Source organism: Sebastes fasciatus, chromosome 14, assembly GCF_043250625.1.
Source record: "Sebastes fasciatus isolate fSebFas1 chromosome 14, fSebFas1.pri, whole genome shotgun sequence".
Classification (NCBI taxonomy): Eukaryota; Metazoa; Chordata; class Actinopteri; order Perciformes; family Sebastidae; genus Sebastes; species Sebastes fasciatus.
Window position 1 is genome coordinate 7,541,108 of NC_133808.1, and position 21,364 is coordinate 7,562,471.

Here is a 21,364-nt window from a genome sequence, read left to right on the forward strand (position 1 = left end):
AAAGAGACAGTGGTGCCACTGATACAGAAATAAAGAAGCAAGCTAATTTCAATATGGTACATTGCAGACAAAATATACATGTTTAAATTTTTTTATATACAATATAGGCCTTATAGAAAATCAGTCAAATATAACTCAAAACCAAGTTGTCACAGACTGACAATAGAAACAGAGTTTTAGAACAGTTATGAATATATAAAAAAAGCAATTAACAACAGCAATGAAGCAATTAATCTAATTTAACTACAAAACCTCTTTAAACACAGCAGACTCATGATAACAAAGATGCAGATCGGAGACTGGTGTCAGGACAGTAGAAAAACTCTGTTGGAAATGATTCGAGTGACCTTTGAGAAAAATGTGGCATGTTTCATATCTGGCTTTACTCTGAATACGGGGAGCTCATCTGTAAAACAAAAAGGAGAACAACATAAGCAGCGGAACATATAGAGGACGCATCTATAAAACCAAAAGAAAAATGACATTAGTAGCAGACTTTTGCTAATGCGGAAAAATATGAATATCAACATAATAATGCTAATATAGTAATACTATATCATCTCATCATATATCATTGGCACAACAGCGTTAGCATAAAAATAAAAAAAATAATAATATTGCAAGCATTTATTTTAGAACAGAATTGGTTCAGTCCACCAAATGGCAAGGACTGCAAACTTACGGTGTCGATGTCAAAGCATAGTTCCTCGCTGAGCATGTCAAACTCCCCGGGAGTCATTGGTGGCTCAGGAGACTGACAAGGAAGTGATGTGGTGCTTGCATGAGAGCTGGTAAAACAGAGAAAGGGAGATAATACAAATGAAGGGAATGCTTTCTCTGTTACGTAGTATTTTCTAGATATTTTTTCTCAATGTGCTGTCATTGACAGCACAAGCAATGTGCCGTAATCAACATCTATTCCCCATCTTTGGTCTGATAATTAAATGTCGGGGTAACATTTATGATACTAAAGCTTACTAAAAAATTAAAATTAATACAAAGTAAGTTGAGTAGGGGTCTCATGTAGTCTTCAAACGAACTCACCGCAATTCCGAGATGGGGATCAGGGTAGATGGTATGTATGGATGGACTGGATATTTAACAGAGATACGAGAGAGAGAGATTAGGGTTGCAGCCTACAATCTAGCCAGTCAACAAAAACTCAAAACAAGCACTGATAAAGAATCATGAACTGTAAATGAAGAAATGGTTTTGCACTCTTGCCTTTGCTCGGCTGACTGTTGTAAAGCCGTCCGAAGGCCTCGTCTTTGGGGATGTCTGGGAAGAGGAACTTGAGCGGGTTCTCTGGGACAACCCCGTCTGAGATCACTTTGTAGTCTCGTATGATGTCGGCAAACGGGAGAGCGCTGAGACGGTTTTTAGTGTATGGCTCCACAGAGTTGAACTTCACTTCTCCTGTTGTAAAAAGTCACTGTTAAGAGGGCACAAGATCAAGTAAAAACAACGGACAAGAAACCCACCTAAAATATGTAATTTGACTTACATAACTTATATAACTGACCTTGGCCAAATAGTACGTAAAAATATACTTTTATGAGCCAAATGCACAGAGTTTTCCTCACCATTGTCGTGGTGCTCCACCCAGGTGAAAGTGATTCCTCCGAGGTGGCTCTCACTGAAGCGTAAGAGGAATGTGCCTGGATTTCTGTCCTTTAACAGAGCACGCTCCATCTCTTTACTCACAAAGCCCATGATATAGCTGCAACAGAGAGAAAAAAATACTTTTTCCTGCTTTTTCTATCAACATTCTACTTACTTTTTTACAGTAACGTCCATTGTGGTTAAGTTGTGTAGCTTTTTGTCTTTTGCACCACCGATTATGTACAACTGAAGCTTATCAAACGAATCAGAGAAAAGGCAAAGAACGTAGCTTTTTCTACACTTGTGCAAGAATGTTAGTTAGTGGGTTTTTTTCTATAGCTGCTACAGGAATGAGTCCTAGAACCCAGAAATGAGTTAGCATTTTACCACTTCTGGTTCCCTTGTCTGGAAGTCAGTGGGTTTTTTTAATTGGTTTTTAGTCAGATGCCTGAAATAAGGTCTGTGGTTAACACAAGCTGAAGAGATTTTAAAGTTTTGTTCTACGATATAAAATACATCAATAAATACCCAGCTCATGAATTTAAGCCTTTATGTGTCTTAAAAAGCCAGTTGCTAACAAGTGTCTAAATGAGACTACTAAACATCATCACGCCGACTCGTTCTACTTTACAGCCTCGTTGTGTTTATACTCGCGCTCATTTGTCTGAGGTGTAGTTTGTTTATAGCCTAATGTTAGCTTTTTACTTCTGGCGATTTCATTCATGCTTCAAAAATCATAAAAGTGGTGTTCATTAGTGGAGATTATCTTGCGGAAATATCATAAGTATCATAAACATTTGTTTGCCACAGAGCTTATTTTCTGCAATAATCCAAAACCTATTGGAAAAATCCCATTGGCTTTTTGTCGAGGGAACCAGGGCGATGCTAACTTCCTGGTTGGTCTACAAAAATACGTCATCCCTGGAGCACTCTATTTGTGAGTGTGTTTTGAGTTTTTACATTTTAAAAGAGCAATATGTAGCACTGACAGCTAGCGTTTAAAATGGGTAACAGCAGTCCAAATTCTAAACATTGGAGCCGTGGCCCGTCCGCTCCTCCGGTGTGACTGACAGCATCGCACGTTTCCGCAATTTGAGGGTTTCCTTCTAGACACGACCGCATCACTTCACTGGCTGTGTGTCTCAAATACTCGCTGCCTTGATAACCCAGCTGCACACGGACCACAGGCTTTTCAGGTTGGGTAGAATCTAATGTTATGTTATCTCTGTTGATCCGGTTTGTTTGCTTGCTTCAATGGCTGCAGAAGGCCATGTTTGTGTGCCAATTTGTTTCATATGTGGCAACGGGGTGTAAACGGAATTGAAATTTCAAAGCAGAACATACTGGCATTGTTGTCGGAGTAGCCAGTATTTCAATTTAGCATGTTTCCTTAATCTCTGATGACATATCATGGCCATTTTATGATTTATTACAGTAAATATATTACATATTGGTCCTTTAAACCTGCATTTTGTAGACTAATAGTTTCTGATTATTACGTGACTTTCTCTGTCTGTGGCAGGATACATTGACTTGTCAACTTCTGCAGGTCTGAAATGCTGCTACTATTTTTTGCTGCAGTTCGACAGAATAGAACTAGTCCGACAATAACTGAACAAAAACTGCATGCGGCTAAATATAGTGACTAATCAACTGAGTGAGATACAAGACAATTCAACAAGATGCTTCACAATTAAAATTGTCTCACTACAAGACGTATAGTTCAATAAATGTTGTGTAAACCAATGTAATGGGATACGGGTGGAGTTTCTTTGTTTGACACTGACCAGAAACCAGCAAGACAGTCAGTGAGAAAACCGGCCAGTACGTTACATTTTGCATTACATTGTCAGACTAATTCTTGACCAACTGCCTGGAGTTTATGCTGGTTGCCTGGCAACCTCACAGCGAAAACAACGGAAGAAAACAAGAGATGACCTTGTAAGTAGCAAGGCGTTGGCTGGCGGATTTTGTAACCTGCGAACAAAGCTGAGCTTCGCTGTAGCTTCCTGTTTGGCATACCAACATGAGTCATATCAATCGTCTCATCTAGCTCTCGGTAAATGAAAAAAAATTGGCATATTTCCAAAAATGTCAAATTACTCCTTAAGGCTTTCTCACAATGGCAGGTAGTGGAGCGAGTGATGGACAAACATCATCTTTTTAACAGTTTTTTGGACAGGAACGGTCTTAGCGTAGCGAAACACGAACGCCTGCTCCCACATCTGGTCAGAACCTTGTTGAGGTGCATGAGTGTGAATCCAGTGCCTCAATACAGACTACTCTTATCCAGGGAATCATAGTGACATCAAGAGGAGCAGTCCTACTGCATAGCAGAGATCTGTTGGGACAGTTGCGGTGGGGTGGACAGTGAGGTGGGGCGAGATATATAACAAGTGGCTTACTTCTCATTCCAGACTGGCAGCAAGTGCTTCTTGATGAGATCCAGGATGGAGTCCAGCCACATCCAGAAACTGAAGGGCTTTCCTGGAATATTCTCCTTGAAGAATGTACAACACAATGAGTATTTGTTTTACATTTAAACACAACATTAGATATGTAATGTAGATATCAAATGGAACTGAAAATATGTCCAAGATCATCAATACAGTATTGGGCACAGAACATGCTTCTCATTGGCCACTAGATGGCACAACCATATTAGAGAGGAGACCACTTGGTACTTTGTGGTGCATATTATTGAACACTCACCTTTGAGAACTTCGACCAGGACACTTGATAGTCGCTACAGGAGGCATGGTGACCTACAACATACAGTAAACAACATAAATGGCTGCACCGAAGGACCCAACACCCAGTGGCTTGGCAGTTCCAAGTCAGCAGCTATGGGTCCTGTTGAAATGCCCCTGAGAATGGTACCAAACTCATGCCTTCTATTCATACGCCAGCCTCCAAAGACTATCAGCTATCATGCCAACATTTACCCATGTGGTCTGAATCGAGTGAGAAAAAAGTTGTTTAACGCCACCACATCAAACATGTTATCTTTTGTTTCAGTCATCCCAAAATCTACTGTCACCATGTAGTTTGAAAGCTAAAGGGCAAACATACCAAGGAGCTTTTCTCCCAGCATGGTGAGCTGCTCCTTGTTGAGGCCTTGACCAGCAAAGGTGGAGAACTGCCAGCTGAGGACCTCCGAGAGCTGGCTCCATGTGGCCCGAGGTGGGTTCCCAAAGAATGCCAGGTTCTGTGGATTATAGGAAAGAGGAGGGAAGTGAGGATGTGAAAACATCTCTTGAAGCTGCAGTCGGTAACTTTGAGCAAATATGATGAAAAGTTATTTTTATAAAACTGTTACTATATCCTGAGAGTAGTGCATGAGACAGAGTGAAAAAAATCCTGTTCCTCTGCATCCTCCTAGTGCTCCTGATGGCATTTGCAAGATTTCACCCTGCCCGAAGGAAAACAACCAATCAGAACCGAGGAGTCTCTACTGCGGCTGTCAATCACTGTTTGCAAAACTCGTGAACTACGATCAAAGTGTCAAACTAGGCAGCGCTGATCAAATATGAATCAATATTCTGTTACTGTAATGCCAATTTCTTGCCTCATGTGGTATCAGAAACATATTTTATTGGACTGTTTAGCTGTAAAATGAGAAAGTTTGCTCCGGCCGGTGGGGGCGGGGCTTGGTTTTGGTTCGACTGTTTTCAACATGGCGGGCGAGTCACAAACTTTCTCGTGGTGAAATCTTGCAAATGCCATTAGGAGCACTAGGAGGACACAGATGAACATGAGGATTATCTGTTTCATGCACTACTGTCAGGATAGAGTGACAGTTTTATAAAAATAACTTTTTATCATATTTGCTTAAAGTTACCGACTGCATCTTTAATATAAGGCAATGCAATTCAACTGCACCACAAACTACATCCTCTGAAATGATCATATCATATCACTTTCCATTTTTAAAAACATTTAAAAACAGTGTGTCATCTCACCCTCGGCTCATCAGTCAGAAGGTTATACCACATGACGGACGCCCAGCCTCCAGGCAGCTGGCTCACGTTGGAGATGACCACCAGGGGCAGAGAACACGTCTGGAAGGATTCACATACACAATGAGCAAGTTACAACATCAACAATAGAAATCCAAACATCAAGTCAAATCCACACTGCTTGTTCTGACCTCCAGATCGATGGTGAGGCCCTGCACTGTGAAGCAAGCCTCAAAACTGAGAGAGTGAAGTTCCTCTGTCACAGATAGGAGACCCTGCAAAGCACACAAACACAGATCCATCTAAGAGTCCATCCCTCTTAGCACTGCATTATGAATTTGAATTATGAGGCTCATTCGGTACAACGATTTTAGAAAAATAAAAGTAATGACATTTGAAACTTTTACTTATTTTTAATCAGAAAAGAATGCACAAACACAATGAACACGTTACAGTAGCATAGGTACTCAGCAATGGTGTTAAAAGACCACTTTGCTGGTGCATTAAAGGGACAGTTCACCCTAAAATAAAGCTAGATAAAGTCACAGCTCAGCCGAGGAGGACGCCATTAATGTTTACATCTCGCGCTGTCACGAGCACGAGCCTCTCGTCCATGAGAAGATGCACGCTTCCTTCTGTGCTGTGATACGGTTGTCGGGTGTTGTTCGGCAGAAAGAAAATAGTTCCTACATGAAACCGCTCACAACAAGGTCTTTTGATCATCTTGAGTAACCAGGTCATGATTTCTAGAGACATCGCTGTTGAGTTTTTCAAATGTATTTTTGTTGGTGCTTTGAGCACCACAAGCCGAGTGCCATCTAGTTCAATTATATTGGAGAGAAGGCTGACAACTCTACGGCTGATATCTCCAGCACCTGGCGACTCACACCAAAACAATCTAGATTGATAAATAGCACTACAGGTAAGAGGACAAATGTGTATTTTTGATTTTTGGGTGAACGGTCCCTTTAATGGTCAACTCATCTGCATGTCTTACCTCGTTCCCCTTTGTGCCGTTGATATATTTCTTCTCTTTCAGCTGCTGTAAGATACAAACTCAATGTCAGTAAAAGAAAACAAAACACCACCTTGACAAAGTGGTTAATGTATTACACCATATCCAAATGTGAGTGAAACTGGATTTAGTCTACTGATACTGTATTATAGCTACTGAGAAAATTTAAGTATGAACTCATGGAGCTAATACAATACATTTTTCATAAAGTTAGACTGGTTATATGTAGTCCCCCAGGTGTTGATATTTTCTGATAATAAATGACACAGAAGCATGAATAAAATCAGAAAGTGAAGGGGTTGTCTTACGAGGTGTCTAAACTCCACTGAGAGGCAGCCGTTTGAGTAGTCCTCAATGTCCATAACTTTAGTGTTGTTGGTCAGAATGAAAAACTGACGACTTCTGAGGAGAAAAAGAAGGTAAAACAAAGAAGCCTCATGGATTTGTCAACAGTATATCGTTATGCTGACGGCTTTTAGATGATACAAACAACTGTAGTTGCTGATAGGGACGCACCGATCCGATACCAGTGTTTAATTAATAATTCAATTAAGACCCATTGTCACCGTTACCCAATCCATCTATTTGAGTCAGTATCGGCCCGATATCCGATCCGGTATCGGTATCGGTGTATCCCTAGCTGCTGAAATCTGAAATGCGAATACATTTTCTGAGTACTTAAAATTTAAAAATCACAGTTTTGTGTATAGTTTCAAAATACAAATCTCAAAACCTTCTTTAACTATAAAGGAAAACGACTTGTTTTCAGTTTACTGGAACAACTAACAAACATCAGCTGTAGAATTTGAACAACTTGTGCTCTTGGAGTGATGACTCTCTCCAGTTAAATATTCAGTACAGTAAAATACTTTTTTTTTAAAGTATTTTGAAAGACCAAAACAAAATAAGCTGAAAGAAATAAAGATGTATTACAATGTTTATGTCATAGGTGACAAAAGTAATTCACCTATGAAAAGAAACTTCTTTTTTTTCCCCCAGACAAACACTTTCCTCTAAACTGATTTGTAGCCATTTGTCGAAGCAGTAAAGTGATGCTGTATAACGTTTGCAGTTACGGACCGCAGTATGAAAACGTGTCTGTAGGCCACTGCTCTTCAAATCTGATAACTTACTGCTACACTGCTTTCATCTGTGTTAAAATTAAACATCAGCAATACATCCTATCTTGAGGTTGTTTGTACTCACACTCTGCCAGGGGGGAGGTCCCTAGAGACACACACAGATATAGAAAGATTAGCGTTAGACTTTTATATTGCAGACAGATAGAGAGAATAATTTATAGTTATATACACATACTGTATATTCAATCATTTTTCTTGGCCTGGAAGTGCAAACCAATCACAAATATTTTAACATAAAAATCTCACTTGTCAAATATTGTTTTCACTTTCAGCTGATAATCCACCTCTGGAAGTTTAACCAGGAGTCTGGGGAGAAATCAAGAAAAATTAAATTCTCAACCAACATTTCTACTAATTATTTAACTAAAGACTGAGGTTGAGTGAGATAGATAAACAGAAAAAAAAATCATCAAAATAATAAAAAAAAAAAGTCACATAATGATACCTGACTTTGGTGGTGAATTGTACTCCGGTCTTGATGATGAGGGGTTTCTGTGGATGCGTGGGCATGCATGGCTGCTTCTCCACCACAAATGAACTGAGAACAAACCACGCCTCATATGATTTACACAGTTTTCATCATGTTCATTTCATTTGACAGCTCATGCCTGTAGGGCAGTCAAGCCAACGGTTGGTTGTGTCGGTGCTGTATTTAGCACCTTGCTATATTGTGTAATGTGTTGTCAGTGCTGCAAGTACAGGAGGAAGTCGTTCATACGTGTCAGCTTTCTCTCACCTTCCATGTACAATCAGCATGTGTTGTAGTGTAATGTGCAGCTGTAAAATGCGAAAGTTTGCTCTGGCTGATGAGCGGTGCTTAGTATTTCCTCAACTGATCTCAACATGGCAGCCGGGTCACTAAACTTTCTCATTTTACAGCTAATCAGTACACTACAAGATGTTTCTGAAAACATTTGAGGAGAGAAATAGGCATAACAGTAACAGAATATTGATTCATATTTGATCAGCGCTGTGACAACTTGATCGGAGTTTGTGAGTGATTGACAGCTGCTCAGAGACGGCAAGGCTCAAGCTTGGCTCTGATTGGTTGTTTTCCTCCAGTCTGTGAAATCTTGCAGATGCCATTAGGAGCATCGGAGGACACAGAGGCACATGCTTTTTTTCAGATTACCTGTCTCATGCACTACTGTTAGGATATAGTGACCGTTTTATAAAAATAACTTTTCTAATCATATTTGCTCCATTTCTACCCACTGCAGCTTTAATTGCCTATAACTCACAAAAATGCTAAATAAAAATGGTTGTACATCAGAGTACAGTAGTCATGATCAAGGCACTTAATTAATAAAAGAAAGGTGTAGGAACACTAAAAAGAGAAAGTACCTCTGCATTACGTTGCATGGTATTACATTTTTAAGTGCATGTACATACTTTTGGTGGTATCTGATGTTGTGTTGTGTGGTGTTCACAGTACCTCTTGATGAGGTGATAGATGAGGTATTTGATTCGCTCCTCCATCTGTGGTTTCTGCAGGGGGATTGGGTCGCTTTCGTAGGTGACCTTCACCACCAGCTCCACCAGCTTGTCCAGCTGACGCTTGATCTGGAAGAGACTCTGGGCTGTCAGAGTAAACCTGAGAGGGGTCAGGTGAGAGGAGAATGAGAGGGAAAGGAACAGAGTTTATATCATATACATGACCTTCAGATAATATGTTGTGCTGATCTAAGTTTATCCACTGCTGGAGAGAATTCACACTGTAAACAACTGGACGTAACAACAGAGCAGAGTTTGACCCAGCTCTCAAGCCAAAAATGTATTAGGAACATATGAGGCTTTAAAGGACCAATATGTAATATATTTACTGTAGGCTATTAAATCATAAAATGACAACATGTCATCAGAGATTAAGGAAACATGCGTCATATTATTAGGTTTATCTCAAGCCATTCTTTTTATGTTTTGACCCGGCAAAGTATAATGTTGCGCTCGTCTTGCAATCGTGTAGGTTCAGTGTCCTCAACCTGGCAATCCCGCGTGAGCTTCGAGTCTGGGGAGAAGGGGCCGAGGGGAGACTGCAGTACCCATTTTAAACGCTAGCTGTCAATGTTACATATTGCTCCTTTAATGTTCTTATAATGCACAACAATGCATGTTTAATCACGTAACTTTACCAGAGTAAACACTGACATTGAAGTAATGATTACAGTAAACATTCAACTCATTACCAACTCTGCAGCTGGTCCAGGCCGGTGAGCAGCGGACCACCGATGGCAGCGATCTGCTGCCGGCGCTTCCAGTCCTGCAGCTCAGGGTTGAGCTGAGACGTCATCAGGTCATCAATCTCCTTGATCACAACATCCATCTTTGACAAGATCTCCTAACAAAGGTGTGAAAAACAGGTGTGATGATTTATGAACTGTAAATTATACGATGCAACAAGTCTTTATTTCTACACTAGTGAGGTGTTGGCATCTTTGTCACTTATATATTTGGAGACATTTTGGTCAAATTCTTTCATCCTTCACATGTCAAAGCTTTGCAGGATGATACAAATGCCTACCTTCCTTTTAAAGTCGAGCCTGTTAAGCATTTCCTGCAGTCTTGTTACTTCCTGTTTCATTACCTCAGGGTTCTGTCGAGTATCTGAAGATTCTGACACACACACGCACACACACACACACACACACACACACACGCACACACACACACACACACACACACACACACACACACACACACACACAACCACAAGTATATAGTTTGAACATATTCTTGTGTGTTGCAGGATGCGCGGTTCTTTTTCACAGTGGTAAGAAATAACACTTTTTTTTCACAACATGTGTGCACATCGTCTAACAGGGCACACACCTCGAGACTGTAGAGTCTTGTAGCGGAAATCAAAGTCATCCTGCATGTCCTCGATGAATTTCACGGCCTGGTCCATCAACTAGACGCAGACAGACATAGTTTTTAAAGTTCATTTAACTGGATGAAATGTAGTAATGTCTTTGTTTTGATATTCCCCTGAAACGTCTGTGTGTTTACCTGCACGCTGCCCCTGATGATTCCAACTCTGTTGTCCATGTTCTTCTGCCTCTCTAAGGCCACAGAGTTCTGCAATGATTTTTCCAGCGGACCCTGTTGGAAAATACTCTTTTTAGTCACCTTTTTCTTTTCTATTAATTTACTTGAAAGATGCAGATCAGTCATAGACTCTTAATCTCTTTCAATTTGTAAGATTTATTCTTTTGATCTAGGAATTATGATAGCATATCTAATTTAATACAAATTTCACACTGCTGCCAGAACACACCTGATGACATGGCGTGGTGGTTCAACCATTTTGCACAATAAAAAAATATGAAACAAGAGTCTACAGCCATGCTCGAAGCTCTGTGACGCTATACTCAGGCACAATGGTGCTTTCAACTGAATGTTAATGTCAGCATGCTAACATGGTCACAATGACAATGCTAACATATTCCCATGTTCACCACCATGCTCACTAACATTTTCTAATTGGCAGTAAACATAAAGTGAGCTGAGGCTGATGGGAATGTCATGAGTTTTGCAGATCATCAATCTCAGAACCCATCTGCTATCAGCCTGATGACAGATAAGCCTCTATAGGGGCAAGCCAGGGGGCTATATTTCTGGGGTTCCAGTGTAGCCAGTGATATCTGGGCCAAGGCTTCTTTTTACATGCGCTGCTCATTGTTTACAGTCCGATTAGCAACTTGAGATGCAAGACTGGAGTTGGAGTTGAGAGATGACGTCTACGACCGGGTTGTTTCACAAGTAGTCACTTTACAAGAGTGCCAGTTTTAAACCAATAAAAAGCTAATTCATCATCAGACGATAGCCGATGGGTTCAGAGATTGCAACTCATTCCGCCTCTTTTGCTCTCCACACGGACTGTTTAACTGCATTCAACCAAAGCCTGCTCTAACGTGGTTGGTCACTACAAACGGAAACCAGAATGCTCCCATTACCAAAATCAGGTCCCGGTTGCCTACAGATTCTACATGTCAATGCAGAATCTGGCAGATCATAAAAAACTACAACTAACTTCAACTTTGAATGAAAAGTCAGAGGATTACCAATTTTTTGTAAACTACTTCATTCGATTTTTTTTATTAGATAGCCAACAAAAGAGAAGTTACCACAAATAAGGGATGCACCGATCCGACTTTTTCAGTACCGATACCAAGCTTATGCTTTGGGTATCGGCCGATACCGAGTACCGGTCTAATACCAGTGTTTAATTAATAAGCTGTATGCCTCACTGTGTGGAAGTGACCAGGATCATTCTTTTATGTGTAAGTCAACATCAGACTTGACTTAAAAATTACATCCTTAACTTTGTAAAACAAAATGTAGCAAATAAATACACATCATTAATAGTTTTGTTGTACATCATCCTTGCAGCAGCTTCCCTGGAATATCACTACATGAAAACTGTAGTATAAAATAATTATTGTTGCCATGCTGCCTTGTTTCATGGGACTAAAGTGAAGCGGTTGGGAATGTGGGAGTGTACTATATTACACAGTACTGTTTTCCTGGTAGCAGTTCTGATTTCCCAGCAGCATCTATTATTAAAGAACCAGAGGGACTTTCCCTCTGAGCGAGTCAATGAATGAGACAAACCTGTTCCTGCATGCAAGCGCTGGAGAGGATGCGACGCTCTTCCCTGAGGCAGGTGGAGATAACCCTGGCCATGGCAGCAGGGTTTGTCATGTATTTCACCTGTGGGGCCACACACACACGCACACACACACACACACACACACACACACACACACACACACACACACACACACACACACACAGAATATTCAAGGTTACAAAAACACCCACGCACTTGGATTTCATTAATGTTAGCATATAAATGTACAAAAGCCATAAAAGAAACAACAGCATTATTAGTTTTACATTTCTGGTTTAGTTTCCATAGTGTCATCCAGAACAACAAACCCCCTGAGGGGGAAATACTGTATTGATTTGTCATCACGGGTCTTCTCAGACACATGAGGTTTTTATTGGAATAACTCTGGCAAGAGATAGAAGGACATTACTTCATAATGACATTGTAAATAGGAGGCATGATGCCAAAGGTGTGCACAGATACTTGGAGTACATCCAGATTATTCCAAGGGCGTTATAGCCTGTAACTGTAATGATCATTGGAATCTCGAGGGTGTGATCCTCATAACGGAAACAAATTTCTTAAAGAAGTACTTTGCAGCTACTTGAATTTTTTTTCTTTTAAAAATAGAGTAGATTGTTTTAAAGGGATACAACAGCAATTTACTGATGCACTTCTATAAAGTTGGGGGACATGAGATGGATTTTAAAAAGAATAGTCAAAATTTAAACAGAGATATCCTTACGTTTAGAGCTCCAAGCTCTAAAACAATCCCCCTGCGGCCCAAAAAGCATTTTCCCCATAGACCACCATTGTAAAAGAGACGTGTAAAACTGTTGACAGGACACCTCCAACTGCAAACGAGGTCAATTATAGCTCTTTCTATGATGGATTTTCGATCCATTGAGGTTTTATATTTGTAAAACTTTCCTCGAGCCGAGAAAAGCGATTTAAATATCACTGACGTCATGACAATGTAAAGTCTATGGGCTGAGCGGGAACTCGCTGGCAGGGCCAGCGGGAGAAAGGCTACTGCGCATATTCAGTGGGCCGCATACCCTGGAAGTAAACCAGGAAGCTAGACATTTTTTTTGGCGTATATGCCAAGCGAGCAGTTCTCATTGGCATTAATACTTATACTTATAATACATCCATGGTAAATACCCACGTCTGTTAAACTCTTTGCTCCCAGTCTGTCTACACAACACAGTCTATCTCCCGTTACAAATCTCCAAACCCAAGCCGAGTAACCCTGATGACATCACTATGACATCATCAGGGTTATTCTCCTAAGCCTGTCTCCAGAGAGAGTTTTCACATTCTGTGACTAAACTGCCCTTTATGTTAAAATCGATGGAGAAATAAAAATATATATAAGAAAATTTGTTCTGTTTCATACATCAACAATACCTGGTTCACTGCTGTATCTATAAAAAGGTTCCATGTGGCTTACGTAGCTTAGACTAGGCTTACAGTACAGGACTTTTTTTCCAAATAAAAACTAAAATAGCAATGTTTTATGCTTTATCATTCAGTACATCTAAAATATGGAGCAGCCACAAACTTTCCCACAGCCACACTCCTGCCTCCACCGCTGCTTCTATACATCACCACATGATTCTCATGTTCTGCTTGTGTTATTTTGCTCATCAGCATCATTCAAAAGCCTACTTAGAAAAGTACAAAACATTCTGCTGTGGGAAGAGGAAACTTTTTGTCTCGCCTCCAGGTGTGACTAAGTTTTCATGCATCAGCATCATTGCCAGAATGACGCTCGAGGATGCACCAACACACACCTACACACTCTCATTACAGTAACACGGATGCCATTTAGCATTGGCAAGCAGCAGATTAGTTTGGTTTCGTGTTTCTAGCATTTGGAAGCTGCCGTTCTCGAGCTCACTTCTCTTTTTAACTGAGCTGCGTTATTTAGCAAAACAAGTATTCTGGAAACATTGCAGAGATCACTTGTCAGGCAAACCAGCAGTGTGCTGCTGACATTGTCTTAGATTTCTGACGAACATCAAAGTAAGGGTAAGCGAAAGGTCAAAGTGTTAAACGCATCACTTTGTGTGTACCAGAGGGGTTTTCCTAAGCAAGATTCTGCTTGAATGTGGATGATAAGACTATCAAATGAAAGAGAGATTCAAACATGGCTATGGTTTGAATCGATGATACAAACTTCCCTCACACATCACACAACAACCCTAGAGCACCCTCACCGCACAGGAGTAACTGCTTCCTCTGAGAAGGGTTGGCTTTGACACATACAGTACACACATGCAGACACACAGGAAACAGCAGCATGAGCCATTGTGGGTTGGTTCTGCAAAGGTATACGTCTTTTCCAGAATAACGTGTGTGCTGAGGCTCATGGCATTGGTGAGCTCTGACCACAACATCCTGCAAAGCCCCTGGACCAAACTGTGCACTCTCACCGAGATATTACCTCCAGAATATAAAAGAAAGTGGGAAGGGAAGTCTTTTTTTTCTGTTTTAGCAAGCAGTAAGTGCATCATTTGTGAAAGAATCGACTGTCTTTAAGTTTGTGTAAAACGCCAAAAAGTCATATCAATACTTGCGTGGCCTTTTCTTCTCGCTATTTGACATTTGAGTCACTGAACACTAGAAACTGTCTCTGTTCTCAGGTAACGCAGAAAAACAACACAAAAATAGAAACTAGTTATACATTCACAGTGACTTTTTATTTGACTTCCCTTTCACCTCCAACACACATACACCATAGACCAAAAAACTACTTCTCCTAATCGCAAATGTTTTGAATTAGCTTGCTGCAAATGATGAGTATCGTCGGTCTGTGGTTGAATCTTAATTCCACCATGAAGCATGCAACTTTTTTTTTTATTGGGAGTGATAGTACAGAGCAAGTGCAGGGCGATTTATGTAAAAAGAAGTTTGGTCACATTTTTTTTCAGGTAAGTTAACATGTCACCCGAAATTAGAAATGTTCTATTTTGTTATGATGATGAAGAAAATAACCAAACTGAAGACTGTAATGTCCTTGTTCCTTGTTCTGTCTATTATCCTCTAAATTGTTTTATTTCATGCTTTTAACCATGCTCTTTGTCCACGCTGTACCTTATGCCTGCCTCCCATTTCGTGACCTCAAACTTTATAAAGTGATTTTTAAAGAACCACATTGGGATTCCCCCACACAGATCAGTTGAGACCGAAGTCTCACCAGTTGTTTAGCGAGAGAGGTTCTTCCCTCCTACTTCCTTTGTTATGATACATGTCAACAACAAAATGTAAGTAAAAGGATCCACTGTACAGTCATATCTTTCGAACACAGTTTTGATACCAATATTGTTATTGCTTAAGCACTTCCTTTGTTTACTCTTTGATGCTAATATGTGATGGAGGCAATCAGATACATTCATTTCACATGCTCATACAGTACTTTATGAATGTCTTAAAATAACTTCCACTATATAATTTGCACTATATGAGAAAGCTATGGAAGCCTCATTTCCACCAATGTGATGAAAAACATATCCTGTAAGTCATTATTATGACAAACTAAAATAATGACTCGGTACCTCATAATAATGAGAAGCTTTCTAAAATAATGTGCTTGTTTCTTAAGATAATGATTATTGTATAATAATGAGTTTCTCATTATTTTGCGATACTAAGTCATTATTTTGATAAACGTTTGTCATTATTTTGAGAAAGTTTCTTATTATTTTGAGATACTAAGTCATTATTTTAAAAACATTTCTTATTATTTTGCGATACTAAGTCATTATCATGATATACTAGGTCAATATTATGAGATACTAGGTCATTATTTTGAGATACTAAGTCATTATTTTGCGATACTAAGTCATTATTATGATATACTATTCATTATTTTGAGAATGTTTCTCATTAATTTGAGATACTAAGTCATTATTTTAAAAACATTTCTTATTATTTTGCGATACTAAGTCATTATCATGATATACTAGGTCAATATTATGAGATACTAAGTCATTATCATGAGATACTAAGTCATTATTTTGTGATACTAAGTCATTATTTTGTGATACTAAGTCATTATTATGAGATACTAAGTCATTATTTTGTGATACTAAGTCATTATTTTGTGATACTAAGTCATTATTATGAGATACTAAGTCATTATTTTGAGAGAGTTTCTCATTAATTTGAGATACTAATTGATTATTTTGCAATACTAAGTGATTATTATGAGATACTAAGTCATTATTTTGTGATACTAAGTCATTATGAGATACTAAGTCATTATAATGAGATACTAAGTCATTATGAGATACTAAGTCATTATAATGAGATACTAAGTCATTATGAGATACTAAGTCATTATAATGAGATACTAAGTCATTATGAGATACTAAGTCATTATTATGAGATACTAAGTCATTATGAGATACTAAGTCATTATAATGAGATACTAAGGCATTATTATGAGATACTAAGGCATTATTATGAGATACTAAGGCATTATTATGAGATACTAAGGCATTATTATGAGATACTAAGTCATTATTATGAGGAACTAAGGCATTATTATGAGATACTAAGGCATTATTATGAGATACTAAGTCATTATTATGAGATACTAAGTCATTATTATGAGGAACTAAGGCATTATTATGAGATACTAAGGCATTATTATGAGATACTAAGTCATTATTATGAGATACTAAGGCATTATTATGAGGAACTAAGGCATTATTATGAGATACTAAGGCATTATTATGAGATACTAAGTCATTATTATGAGGAACTAAGGCATTATTATGAGATACTAAGGCATTATTATGAGATACTAAGTCATTATTATGAGATACTAAGTCATTATTATGAGGAACTAAGGCATTATTATGAGATACTAAGTCATTATTATGAGATACTAAGGCATTATTATGAGATACTAAGTCATTATTATGAGGAACTAAGGCATTATTATGAGATACTAAGGCATTATTATGAGATACTAAGTCATTATTATGAGATACTAAGGCATTATTATGAGATACTAAGTCATTAATTTGAAATACTAAGTCATTATTATGAGATATAAAGTGACTTATAGGATGTTTTTTTTTTTTATCACACTGGCAGAAATGGGCTTCTTATATAGTGCACATTATAGTGAAAGTTGTTGAAGACATTCATGAAGTACTGTATGAGCATGTCAGTCTATAAAGTTTAGATTTCACAAGTGTCTGATTGCCCCCAGTGGGACAATTGCAGTATAGAGTATAATACAAACTAGGATGTAAACAAATGATTGTGTTGTACAAATGTTGCTGTAGTAAAGTAACTTTAAAAACATTGGTTAGAATTAATCAGTGTGCTGAAAAACAACAGAAAATAAAGTCCCTGTTGAAAATGGAGTGTGTAATGAATATGACATAGTAAGTAGGGCTTGAAAATATGAGAGGAGGGTAACACACCTGTAGCTGCTGTTGTATTATTTTCATGTTGTGTCTTTGTAGGAAGTTCTGTTCCTGTGATCGCACCCTATCCAACTGGGACAGTAGGTTGGTGAACAGCGCCGCCGCCATTGACTCATCGTTAGCGGCTATGTCCCTGAAAAAAAGACAGTGTGTGACGTTTAGGACATTCACAGAAAAACTCATGAAGAAGAAGACAGCTGATATAATCAGTATTAAACAGAAAAATAGACCCCCAATAAAGCAACTATGTGTATGTGTCATGTTGAGATCAGTACACTACAAGATGTTTCTGAGAACATTTGAGGCAAGAAATAGGCATTACACAACACAATATTGATTCATATTTGATCAACGCTGCCTAGTTTGACCGTTTAATCAGAGTTCGCAAGTGATTGACAGCTGCCTCCGTTGAATGAACAGCCAATAGGAACGCTCTCTCTATGAAATGACCTGTGATTGGCCAAAGTCTCCCGTCACGGGCTAGATTTTTTAAAAACCTGAAAACAGAGCCATGGGGAGGAGCAGAAGTCTAGTTGTCTCTAAGAACACTTGAATTACAATATGTTGAAAGGTTATTATGGAATTTTTGCCTAATGATGCCAAAAATATTCTGCCTACTGCTGCTTTAAAATACAACTTCACATACGGTACTAGTAGCAACTAAGGGCTGCTAAAAGGCAACTGTGTGAAAACGTATAACTTCATTACGGAGAGGTCATGAAAGGTGCTAGTCAACTGAATCCAGTTCTGTGATGATTTGTAATGAAGCCTGACATGTTTCTACAAGCCTGCGAACATGTGCAGGTGTTTGGCGCAGATGCTTGCATATACATACACTAACATACTAGCACATAGTGTGCAGAGGGCAATATTGCATGAATGTAAGTCCTTTTCACTCTCTTTCAGCTCTGCTTTGTTTTCCACCTGCTACTGTCAAAAACATGTCTCTTTAGCTGTTTGATGCTGAAAAGTATATATGTAAATATTTACATATTTCATATTTTTTATATTCTCATTTTCTTATTTTTAATATTAGTACTTACATTTCTTTACATATATTTTGTTAATATTGTAGCATTATGTACATAATTTACATCTTACATTCTCCTTTATTTCTATTTTCTTACATTTCTCATGTTTATACAAGAGCAACTGTGATGCCCCAATAAAGTATTTCTGATTCTGATTCTCTATAATGGGTTTATCACAGTTTTTTCCACTCAGACTATAGCAACAAGGTTGATGACGGTAAAGGCTGTAAAACCAAAACAAAGAGCTGAAATTGTACTTATGGGCTACCCTCAGTGTTTTTTGTCCATCTTTTGAGCTATCTCTGTTTCTGAAATCTGCTTCCACACTCATACACTAAAATGTGCTTTATTTTCTGTAATTTACGTGATGTGATGTTTTAAGATGAAAGATAGTTGCATTTTTTTTGTGTGTAAAAAGAAGACACACATAGCCTACTACACACAGGGAGCAGGACTCACCAATCCTGAGACTCGATCCAGTTGGACAGACCCTGTCGGATGTCCATGGGGAAGTTGTCATCATACAGGTAGTCCACATGTTCCAGGAGTCTGATCTCCAGCTGCTGAATCTGCCTCCACTGGCTCATGCTGACACACACACACACACACACACAGGGAGAGAAAGCAAAAGTAAATAAAGTATCCTCTTTTTTTATTCTATAATTTATTATAGATATAGCCTACATATATTATTGTAATAATTAGTTTGGTAGCCTACTTCAGAGCTATTTTTTTTGCATATTTGTTACCTGTGCTGTTTCTGCGCTGCTTTCCCGTCAGTCTCCTTCACCATGTGCACTTGTTTCTCTCTCTGGCTTTCGTTTTTTAGTGTCCAGGAAGCGACCTAATTTAGTCAGAGGCTGTACTCATTATCAGGAAACCCGCCCATACAAACACTAGACGCACACACACACACACAGACACACACGCACACACACACACACACACACACACAGACACACACGCACACACACACACACACACACACACACACGCACACACACACACACACACACACACAACATTATTATGTGTGGTGAGAGAGGAATAAGGTAACATTTTACCGGTAATACGACGTCACAAGAAACGTGAGACTGTCGTCAGCAAAAACAAAAACAAAAAGAGGATCAACAGGATTCAAACTGACAGACGATGACACTTGATTCATGAATGAATTGTCATCGCAGCCTAATGAAATACAAATCACGAGGTGCTGCTAAATAGGAGTTTTTCTCGGATGAGATGTTGACTTGTTACAGTAGGAAAAACACAGGTAAATAATACAAATAATGATGATGGCTGAATTATATTTAGCTGCTTTGATTTCAGGGTCCTATACTGTCGTGCATGCTGGCTCACTGTCACTGTCACTGGAACACTTGAATAGAACAGTGATTTTGTTTGGTGATATTTACTGGAAGAAAGTTTGGTCCTTACCACAAAAGTTCCTTCTAATAAATAAGGTAAAAAAGGTGTGATTGGCACAGGCCACCCCTAGAATCTGTGGCCACCCCACCAAGTGCCACCCCCACCAGAGTCTGAATGTGATGTATCTGATAAGCCTCATCAAACATTAATGATGATCTAATGCAGCTATTCTCAACCACTGGGCCGGGACCCAGTGGTGGGCCTCAGAGCGCCACCTAGTGGGCCGCAAAGGTACTGTCAAATGGTTAGATTAACCTGCTATTCTGTATTTCAGAGGTTGTAGCGGGCTCAGTTTTAGAGCTAGAGTGAAGATACTGGTATACTGGTATGGGTCTAAATATTGTATATTTGTGACATCACAAATGGGCAGAAATCCTGACAGCCTGTTTCAAATACAGAGTTTCTGAATGCGGGCTGTGTGTATTTCTCTGTGGATTGAGTGTTTCGATACTTTCACAGTATTTATATAGTATTTATATAGGGTATGAGTAGTACCCAAGGTCAGAAGGAAACATGGTGAGGCTGCTTTTAGCTGCTTAACTGTGGAACAAACTTCCAGATGAGATCAAAGATGCACCAACAGTGGCCACTTTCAAATCTACACTCAAGACCAAACTGTTCTCAGACGCTTTTCTTAATTGATTAAATGCTGCACTTTACTGTCTTTTGATTGTTTTTTATTATCCTTTTAATTTTTTTCTTTTAACTTATACTTTTATATAACTTTATTCGTTTTTATCTTATGCACTTTGTGCTCTTTATCTTGCTTTTATATATGTAAAGCACTTTAAATTGCCTTTGTGTATGAAATGTGCTATATAAATAAACTTGCCTTTCCTTAAGCCTGCTTTATAATAAAAAAAAACGTGAAAATCTCACTTTTTTAATAATATGGGACCTTTAAGATAAGATAACCATGTTTAGCAGAGATAATGAAATTGCTTTATTTTTTTGGTGATCAATTTTGTATTGGTATTTAAGCATAATTATATAGGGTGGGGTTACAAATTGATAGATCACCAATAGAGTAAAATAATATAATCACAAATGTCCATGTACTAATCAATACAAAATTGGCTAGCAGCTACAGAAAAATAAAATAAAAACAAACAAACAAACAGGAAGAAGAAA

General features: G+C 38.7%; 1 protein-coding gene across 2 annotated transcripts; it reads right to left on the minus strand.

Annotated features, from left to right (window-relative positions):
- Positions 1-77: 77 nt before the first annotated feature.
- Positions 78-19,696, minus strand: stat4 (signal transducer and activator of transcription 4). 2 transcript variants are annotated; one of them, XM_074658401.1, is made up of 24 exons: positions 19,555-19,696; positions 19,265-19,393; positions 17,772-17,907; positions 12,330-12,428; positions 10,725-10,817; positions 10,548-10,626; positions 10,240-10,331; positions 9,905-10,056; positions 9,154-9,312; positions 8,164-8,256; positions 7,965-8,024; positions 7,783-7,803; positions 6,885-6,975; positions 6,559-6,603; positions 5,753-5,836; positions 5,565-5,663; positions 4,675-4,810; positions 4,315-4,367; positions 4,008-4,102; positions 1,584-1,720; positions 1,225-1,416; positions 1,045-1,090; positions 683-788; positions 78-406 (listed from the first exon to the last, which is right to left on the minus strand). In XM_074658401.1, exons 1-24 carry the CDS (start codon positions 19,596-19,598, stop codon positions 383-385), a joined length of 2,265 nt encoding a protein of 754 aa, XP_074514502.1. In that variant the 5' UTR covers positions 19,599-19,696; the 3' UTR covers positions 78-382. The 2 variants fall into 2 exon arrangements, with proteins under 2 accessions (XP_074514502.1, XP_074514501.1); XM_074658400.1 differs by having other exon boundaries at positions 6,885-6,978.
- Positions 19,697-21,364: the final 1,668 nt, after the last annotated feature.

Coding starts and splice junctions, on each gene's coding strand:
- stat4 (XM_074658400.1), bottom strand. CDS start 19,598: ATGGTGAAGGAGACTGACGGGAAAGCAGCGCAGAAACAGCACAG. Junction 10,818..12,329: donor GCGCTTGCATGCAGGAACAG/GTTTGTCTCATT, acceptor ATTTTCCAACAG/GGTCCGCTGGAAAAATCATT. Junction 789..1,044: donor ATCCCCATCTCGGAATTGCG/GTGAGTTCGTTT, acceptor CTGTTTTACCAG/CTCTCATGCAAGCACCACAT.